A 9,945-nucleotide genomic window follows, 5' to 3' on the forward strand; every position below is an offset into this window, starting at 1 on the left:
TATTCTAAAATATTCTATATGAATATGATATTTCCTTACGCGTATGATATCACATAATTCTAGTATGCATTTCGAACATTCCCGCCCGCCTTGTCGCGCAGCGACAACATATGTGGAATTTCGGCTGCGGAATCTCGAGTCGATAGTGATCGATGGTGGGGTAGACGCGCCGACGCGGTGAAAGACATGTGATGATCGCGTGGTATGTGAATCGATCAGCTAATACAATGAACCGCGTGTTGGTGAGAAATGATGAGGTGTGTAGTGCAGTGCGACGACGGAACAATTATCAGTGCGGTGATGGATCAAAAAAAAAGAAGAAAAGAGATGTGACAAGTGATACAATGCATGAGGTGAAAAAGTGTCGCGAGATGAATTACGTGCCGGCGGACGACGTGTCTGCGTTAGTCATGCCAGGAATACGATCCGCGCCCGGAAGCATGACTAATTTAACGAGCGGGCGCACGAATTCGGATGTGGCGGTGCGGACCGACACCACGTGGACGACACCGTCGTCCCCGGGATGCAGTCTCGTGATCCGTGCGAGAGGCCATCGGGTCGGAGGGGTGAGCTCCGAGCGAATGAAACAGAGGTCCCCCACGTGAGGTGCGGCCTCGGCCTTGACCCATTTGGTACGGGGGTTGAGGCCGTGCACGTACTCTGCTGACCAACGCTGCCAAAAATGGTCTCGCATCAATTGGAGGTGACGCCAGCGTGACAGAGTGGATGCTGGTTGACCAGTCAACGATGGCTCAGGTACGGCTAATAGCGGCGCCCCGATGATGAAGTGGCCTGGTGTGAGCGCCGAAGTGTCGTCCGGATCGTCTGATAAAGCCTGCAACGGACGAGAATTAAGACACGCCTCGATTTGCGTGAGGAATGTGCTAAGCTCCTCATATGTGAGGGTGGTTTTGCCGATTACTCGACGGAGGTGGAATTTTGTTGATTTCACGGCAGCCTCCCACAGACCACCGAAGTGAGGGGCCGCTGGCGGATTAAAGTGCCAGCGGATCCCTTGATTGTTGGCGGCGCGGGCGATGTGATGGCCCTCGGAGGTTGACGCCTTGAAGAGCTCGCGCAGGGCGCGATCGGCGCCGACGAACGTCGTGCCGCAGTCGCTGTACATGTCCGTACACAGGCCTCTGCGGGAGACGAAGCGGCGTAAGGCGGCGATGAAGGCCTCGGAACTGTAGTCCGAGACGACTTCGAGGTGGATAGCCTTCGACCAGAAGCATACGAAGACAGCTATGTATCCTCTCTGTGAGCGGTGTCCGCGCCCCTTGCTGGTCCGGATGAAGATGGGTCCCGCGTAGTCTAGGCCAGTGCTCAGGAATGGCCGAGTCGGCGTCACTCGGTCACGCGGAAGGTTGCCCATTGGAGGCTGTGGAGTGGCCGCTCGCCAGCGAGTGCAAGTGACGCACCGATGAAGTTGCTGCTTGACGACGGTCCTTCCTCGTGGCACCCAGAATCGAAGACGAAGCAAGCCGAGAGTCATCTGGACTCCGCCGTGTAGAAACCGACGATGGCAGGACTCGATGAGCAGTCGCGTCATCCAGGAGGCCGGCGGGACGATCACCGGGTGCTTCTCGTCGTAGGGCAGCAGAGCGTGTTTGAGGCGCCCTCCTACGCGCAGTACACCTTGGTCGTCGAGGAATGGACTGAGTTTGATCAGTGGACTGCGTGGTGGACCGGAGCGTCCCGCGATGGCAGCGGCTACCTCGTCCGGGAAGTGGAGCGCCTGCACAATTCGAAGCCACTGGAATAGGGCGGCGTCCAGCTCATCAGGAGGCAGCGGGCGACCAAGTGTGACCTCTCGGCTCGCCACGTTGAGCCATCGACGACACCAGGCCGTAACGCGCAGCAGCCGATGGAGTGTGGAGAACCGAAGGAGAAGATCCGGTTCAATGATGATGGCACGTTTGGTCATCAGGCTGGTGGTGCGTTGTTCCGGAAGGTCGTCCTCTGAGATGTCGACATCTGAGCTGGGCCACGCTGTCTCGTCCAATGCCAACCAGGTAGGTCCAGTCCACCATAGCGCGTGATTGATTAACTCTGCCGGATTAATTCCTCGTGATGCGCAATCTGCAGGATTGTCCTTCCCGGCCACGTGTCTCCACTGAGCGTCCGGGAGCTTAGTCTGGATGTGAGTTACCCGGTTGGCGACAAACGTTTTCCAGCGAGCGGCGTGTCCCTGGATCCAATGGAGAGTGACCTTGGAATCGGACCACAGGTGCACTGGAGTTGATGTCAAGCCGAGCGTGTTTTGGATATGCAACGTCAACGTGGTGAGTAGCACAGCAGCGCACAGTTCAAGGCAAGGCAATGAAACTTGCTTGACGGGTGCGACCTTGGATTTTGCCATGAGTAAATTGATTGAGATTTGTTCCCTTTCAGAGTTGCGGATGTAAACGGCTGCAGCATATCCGCGCTCTGATGCATCTGCGAAGCCGTGGATCTGCACCGTGGAGTAATCACTGTCGGTTCTGAGCCAGCGATTCACCCGTATGTTGCTGAGCAGAGGTAGCTGGTTCAACAGCTGGTGCCAACGTTTGACGTCCTTGGCCGGCAGTGGAGTGTCCCAGTCGAGTTGCTGAAGCCAGGTGGTCTGGATCAGGATCTTCGCCCGAATCACGACAGGTGCGAGCCAGCCCATCGGGTCAAACAGCCGTGCAGTCTCTGCGAGGACTCGTCGCTTCGTGAACTCGTTGACTACACGAGGATGTATGGTGAAGGCAAACCGGTCTTCTTGAGGATGCCATCGCAGGCCCAAGGTCGAATGGCTCTCGTCGTCCCAGGAATGTGGTCCTTGCTGCAGCCGATGCTCCTGTGGGACTCCGGTGAGGACGTCCGGATTGTTTGAAGCCCACTTCCTCAGCGGAAACCCTCCCGCCATGCAGAGGTTGCGCAGCTCTGTCTGGAGGTTGATGGCATCGTCGAGGTTGTCCGCTCCGGTGACTACGTCGTCGACGTAGCAATCTCGCCGAAGTGCTGTGGCCCCTTGAGGAAACTGCGCCCCCTCGTCCGCACAGAGCTGCCGCAACGTTCGGATGGCCAGGAACGGTGCACAAGCCATGCCGTAGGTCACCGTCAGCAGCTCGTGCTCCTGGATCTCGTTCGTTTTGTTATGACACCACAGTATTGTTTGAAGACTGCAGTCCTCAGGATGTACGAGAATTTGGCGGTACATCTTCTCGATGTCTGTGACGAAGACATACCGGTGCCAACGCCACCGCAGCAGTACGTCGGTGAGCGCTGGCAGTAAATTCGCCCCAGTCAGCAGATGTGAATTCAGCGAGGTACCGGTTCGTGTCCGTTGAGAGCCGTTGAACACGACTCGGAGCTTCGTCGTCGTGCTCGACTCCTTCAGGACCCCGTGATGCGGTAAGTAGCATCTGATCTTCTCCGCCGTTGTTGCGATGTTTACCCTCTTCATGTGTTGCAGGTCCTCGTATTCCTGCATGAAACCGCGATAGAGGTCGCCAAATCGAGGGTCTCGGCTGCCCTTGGACTCCATGACTTTCAGGAGGTGCTCCGCTGGGCGGCGAGTGTCTTGAAGAGTCGTCGGTGGTGATGCGAGAGGCAGTCTCACCATGTATCTTCCGGTGGGCGTGCGTGTGACGGTGCGCGCATAGAGCTCCTCGCACTTGGTTTCGTCAGGAGTGAGTGGAGCCCGAGATATTGGCTCGCTCTCCTGCTCCCAAAAGCGGCGAACGAGATCGGCGAGGTCATGATCGGCGGTGCATCGGAATGTGCGGCGATGTCCGTTGACTGTTGTTGCGTCGTATCTGCCAGAGAGGATCCACCCCAGGTTTGTTTGCTGGGCGATCGGCATGCTTGAATCTCCCTTGCGGAGGCCTTCCTCGAGAATCAAGGAATAGACCTCGGCTCCTAGGAGTAACTCAGCTGGGTCGTCGTCCAAAAAGCGAGGATCGGCCAGCTGGAGTCCTTTGAGATGAGGCCAGCTGCGTTCTCCTCGTGAGACTGATCCTTGCTGCAGTGATATGCGAGGCAGCACAAAGGCTACCACGCTAAGCTCGGCGTTGGTCACGTCTGATGTTACGTGCAGCGTTACTTTGCCTCGAGCGGATCCTGAGCGGGTCCCTCCGATGCCGAAGATCGAGAGATCCGTCGAGACTCGAGGAAGGCGAAGGCGTTGTGCCAAGGTCTCTGAAATGATCGACACCTCAGAGCATTGGTCGATCAGAGCGCGTACGGCGTGTGGTGAACCGTACCGATCGGCGATGTTCACTCGAGCTGTTGCCAGAAGAACGGCCTTGTGATCCTGATGTTGCAGAGTCGTGGTCAGTGTGGTGGCGCGTGTGGTGGCCTCAGCTGACAGTGAAGACGTCGGTGCTCCGTGCAACATCGTGTGGTGTCGTGCGTCGCATGTGAGACAGTTCTTCTTTGACTGGCAGCGAGATAAAAAGTGGTTGCCTAAGCAATTGTAGCAGAGCTTGCTTGTCTCTATAAATGCTTTACGCTCATTGACTGTCTTGGCCTTGAAGTCTCGGCAGGTCATCAAGGTGTGCTTCTCGCGACACAGGGCACAGTGCGGCGGTTCAGGTCCATGGTGTTTCGTGACGTGTACCTTGGCGATCCGTGGAGCATCTCCGGACGGTTTGCTGACGCCCTTCGGTCGTGCGGCATGGAGCGTCAGGATCCGCCGACTAATAAAGTCACCGAGTGCCTCGTTCTGTGCTGGCTCTGATGAGTCTGAAATGGACGACTCCCACTCCAGACGTGTGCGTGCATCAAACAGCTCAGTCACCAGGAAGTTGAAGAGGTCCATCCCGTGGGAGTTTATTGGACGCCCGATGACCTCCTGACCGTTGACGGCAGCAATAACGGCGTTGTGGATGCGTCTCAACTCCTCTGCGGTATCTCCCTTCATCTTTGGCACGGCGATGAACGTGGCAAAGTTGGAGCGGATCAGTTCCCTTTTATTGTTGTAGTGCTTGTCCAGTATCGCCCAGGCACGCTCATAATTGTCGCTAGTGACAGGTAACGACTTTATTAATTTTTAGCCGGTCCCGTCAGACATGAGCGGAGGTGATGGAAGCGCTCGATGTTGGAGATCGCGTTGCCACTCACGACGGAGAGAAAGAGATTTCGAAACGACGGCCAATCAGCGTAAGCACCCGAGAATGGCGGTACCTTGATGCGCGGCAGTGACGACCGTGGCGTAACGTCGGCAGAAGGAGCTACGTTCGGTGCACGAAAGTGTTCGGCGTAGCCATCAAGTATGCTTCTCTGACTTACGTACAGATTTTCTGTATCTGCATGGAAATCTGATTTGAAATAATCGCTCTCACTGAATTTGTCTTTCAAGGCCGCTCGGATAAGGTCATGCTGCGTCTCGAACTTTGTCCACAGCTGATCCAGGATTCTGGTGCGTGTGGCGATAGCACTGGTGGTGATATTGGCGCTGCCCAGCTTCTTCAAGTACTCTACAGAGCGTGAGATTCGGATTTGAATCTCACGCTGACAATCGACCAGCATGGGCACATCCATGACGGCTGCGCACACAGATGTTCACACCTTCACTCACACGAGGAGTCACGCTCGCGAACTTGCGGTTGCCGGTGCGACGGATCCGGCTCGAAGGACCAGAAATATGTTCACGAACGCGCTGCGAGAGAAAGGATCGCGCAGCACCCAAAGGATGAGTCAACTTTTGTATTAAAACCGACTTTTAATATTATAAACAATTAAGAACGAACACTTCAACAAACTTTTACAATCTTACTTAATTTACAGAGAAAATCAGAATCATAATCAAAGTGCGGAAAAAGCGGCGGTTGACAACGAGTTTTTTAGCGGTTTTACAAGTATGCGGTTTGCGATATGCGGTTCACGGCGGAAGACGATAAGGCTGACAAGCCGGGTGTGGGCTCCTCTTTTATAATTTTTAGAAGAGAGCCCACCTTCGCGTGATGCGCCAATGATTTTGCGCGTTTTGAAAATTGCGCGAAGTGACCCGAGCGCAGTACGCGTAATTGGCCGCTGTCAAAATTGACAGGATGTCGGCTGTGAACGAGCATGCGCGAGCGGGCGATCGCGATGATCATTGGTAAAACAAGGCGCCCGTGAGACGCCGCGCATGCTCGTAGAAATATAACTATCAGGCGGAACGGTTGCGATACCGTTAGTTGTTAGTATTTTGGTAGGTTTTTTTTACATGACAGAATGATTTATGTCGCGGTATGGTTTCTCAAAACAAACATGCAAAAAGTTACTTAATTTTTTATCCATTATATAAAAAATTATTTATTATGTAACCTAGAAAAATAACAATTATAATCAAATACGCATTAATATTGCACAAGGTATAACCATATGGAAATTCTAATCATTACAATAAAATATAAAAAACTTACCTTTGACTTACTAAATTCTTCTTCACATATATAATCAACACTTATAATATTTTAACATCTGATCACCGCGATTACGATTACAGAAACGTGTCCGACTTTCCGTTTATCAAAGGTTTTAATAGGTTAAATCTTATCCAATATGTATCAACTACGTGTTTGATACATAAATAGTTACGTATATGCGCAATATACCTGCTATGTATTACATATGTATTTTCACGTGGATACATCAAACATATTGCATTAATTGCATATTTAACACGTTATATTTCATATATAATAAAATGTAATGTAAATGCAATATTATTACGTATTTATTATGTAATTGTAATGAAAGGTGCCGTATGAGAAGGTGCAAGATTTAATTTTATTACTAATTTCCATGTTTTCTTGGAAAAGTGTAGTTGTCCAATTTGCTCAAAATATATTCCTGGGCTGTGCTTGAATTCTGTTATCTCATACGGCTGACTCTTCTCACTTTCCTTCTTGAGTACTGCAGCGTTGCAGATTAAGAGTGAAAGTGCCCTGTAATAATATATATATAATTCTTCTTACTACTTTGTCCTTATACTTTTGTTTGCAATTTCTTATCATGGAAGAGGAACGTTCGTTCTATGTGTCTTCTGTCGTCACCTTTTAGTCTTAGAACAACTTTTCTTACGTGCGGCACGACGTATTACCGTTATGAATTTTCGCTATAATTGCATAAGGTGTAATGCCTATACGCAACTGTATGACCTGTTGTGTCCCTATTGTCGCGCCCGCGCCTCTGTTGTGGGGCCCGAAATGACGGGGGACCAATATACCCGGGCGTACAATGTGGTGCTCCGGTGGGCGAATGTGTCCCGGAGGACGGGTGAGCCGCACTCCTTGCACGTCACCTTCGATACGCGTACTGGTGCGCGAGTGGTGCGTGAGGTAGTGGTTTTGGTGGGGGCGACCAGTCTTGACCCATTTGCGATAGAAGACTAGGTAAGTCCTAATTTTCAATAAATAATTTTAATCTGTTTGTGTGCATGCGTATCGCTCTTCTTCCTTTCTTTACTGTATAATTGATGCTTGAATTTTTTTCTATTATTGTGTACGGTCCCGCCCATAATGCGTCTAATTTCTTGGATCGTCCGCGTCAGAGTGTTTCGTCGTATATGAGTACCTTGTCGCCTATTTTAAATTTGGTTTCTTTCGCGGATTTATCAAAGTACTCTTTCGATTTTATTTTTTCTTCTTTAATATTTTCCTTCGCAAACTGATTTGAGGCACGTATTCTTTCCCTTAGTTCTTGTAGATAGTCATCGTAACTATACGTCAGTTTAAGCGGTTTCGTTAGTGCAGTCGGTAGTTCGACTTGTCGTCCGTATATTAATTCAAAGGGGGTATATCCCGTAGCTGTATGAGGAGTGGTATTATATGTAAACATTGCGTATGGCATCCATTCATCCCAGTCGGTTTGGTCAGCATTTATACATATATTGTCGCAGATATTCGGCTAATGTGCGGTGTGATCTTTCTAATGCTCCATTGCTCTCGGGATGATACGCGGTTGTTTATATCTTTTTTATTCTTAATAATTTGCATATATTTTTAAATACTTCGCTCATAAAATTTGTGCCTTGGTCTGTTAAAATTTTTTCGGGAATGCCGTGTTCGAAAATTATTTTCGTAACGAACTCTTTCGCGACGGTATTTGCTTCCTGATTTGCGATCGGTATCGCTTTACTGAGTTTTGTCAGGCTATCCTGAAACGTTAATAAGTATTTGTTTCCGTTAGTGGTAACTGTTAAGGGTCCGAGAATATCTAATGCACATTTTTCAAATGGTTTATTCGGAGTATCCGTGACTACGAGGGGTGCCTTTATTCGTCGCGATAACTTATTTTTTTGGCAGGATTTGCATTTGGCGATATATTGTTCGACATCTTTTGTCAATCCTGGCCAGTTATGATTTAATCAAATTCTTTTGATTATTCGTTCGATTCCTTGATGCCCTTCTGTGGGTGCATCGTGATATTCGTAGAGTATTTGATTCTTTTTCTCATCAGAATATTTCCTTGTATTATCGGCGAATTCTTCCTCTTCTTTTTCTTCTTTGTTTTTTTCTAACATAAAGATTCTATTTTTTGTCTCCTCGTTGATATCTCGGGTTACTTGTCGGCTTAGCGCGTCGACATTCGCGTTTGCTCGTCCGGCCTTGTGTATGATTTCATAATCATATTCCTCGAGTTTCAGTTTCCAGCGGATTAATCTAGACCCGGGATCAGTTACATTGAACAACCATATCAAAGGTTTATGATCGATAATTATTTAAAACTTTGTGCCGTAAATGTATGGTCGAAAATGTTTAACGGCCCATACAATTGCCAATAGTTCTTTTTCCGTAGTATTATAATTTTGTTCCGCGCGAGATAATACTCGGCTGACGTATGCGATAGGTCTATCCTTGCCTACCGTTCCTTGTGATAATACGGCTCCGATTGCATAGTCCGAGGCATCGGTAGTCACGTTGAATTCTTCATTGAAGTCCGGATACTTTAGCACTGGCGCTGTCATTAATTTTTCTTTTAATTTTTTAAACGCGATTTGTTGTTCATTTTTTCATTCGAACGTTTCCGTTTTCTTCGTTAATTTTGTTAACGGTTTTGCGATTCGCGAAAAATTTTTTATAAATTTTCGGTAATAACCCGCTAGTCCAATAAACGATTGTACGTCTTTTACTTTCCGCGGTGTCGGAAAATTTTTTACCGCCTCTAATTTCGACGGATCTGGCAGTATACCGTTTTCGGAAATAATATGTCCAAGGTATATTACCCCTTTTCGTAAAAATTCGCATTTGTCAGGCTGTAGTTTGAGACTGTGTTACTGTAGGCGTTGTAATACTTTCGCGAGTCTTCTGTTGTGATCCTCTAAACTGGATCCGTATATAACAATGTCGTCGAGATAAACGAGACATCGGAGCCCTTGTATCTCGGTTAGCACCAAGTTCATAAATTGTTGGAAAGTTGCAGGCGCGTTTTTAAGTCTAAACGGCATTCTATTGAACTTGTAGTGTCCGTAGGGAATCGAGAAGACTGTCTTATTTTTGTCGCGCTCGGCCACCGGTATCTGGTGATATCCGGATGCGAGGCCGAGCGTCGTAAAATACTTCGCGTTTCCCAGCTGATCCAAAATATCGGTAATATTTAGCAGTGGAAATGAATCGCCTATAGTTAATTCATTTAACTTCCGGAAATCGACTACTACTCTTAATCGCGGTTTGCCTGTTGCGTCAGCCTTTTTTGGCACTACTAATGCTAAGGCTAATGCTTGTACTAATAATTTCGTCTTTTAGCATTTCCTGTACTTGCTTGTTTACTTCTAATTTGTGTTTCTCGGGAAGGCGATACGGTCTCACACTGACGGATGAGATATCGGCGCGCATACTTATCTCGTGTTTTAGTGTTGTTGTGCATGACAGTGGTTTTCCGTTTAAATAAAACACGTCGCTATATTCTTCGCATATTTTCTGTATCGCTTTCTTTTCTTCTTTATTTAATATTCTGTGCGTAATAATTGTCAGATTCGTTCGTCACGCG

The 9,945-nt window shown here is 48.8% G+C and overlaps 1 protein-coding gene across 1 annotated transcript; it reads right to left on the bottom strand.

Moving 5' to 3' along the window:
* Positions 1 to 376: 376 nt before the first annotated feature.
* Positions 377 to 4,891, bottom strand: LOC114937015 (uncharacterized). The gene has a single exon (XM_029310376.1). It carries the CDS (start codon positions 4,889 to 4,891, stop codon positions 377 to 379), a length of 4,515 nt encoding a protein of 1,504 aa, XP_029166209.1.
* Between the last annotated feature and the right edge of the window lie 5,054 nt (positions 4,892 to 9,945).

This window comes from Nylanderia fulva, unplaced genomic scaffold (assembly GCF_048542155.1).
Source record: "Nylanderia fulva isolate GAGA-0341 unplaced genomic scaffold, ASM4854215v1 Scaffold1551, whole genome shotgun sequence".
NCBI lineage: Eukaryota > Metazoa > Arthropoda > Insecta > Hymenoptera > Formicidae > Nylanderia > Nylanderia fulva.

Coding starts and splice junctions, on each gene's coding strand:
- LOC114937015 (XM_029310376.1), bottom strand. CDS start 4,891: ATGAAGGGAGATACCGCAGAGGAGTTGAGACGCATCCACAACGCCGTT.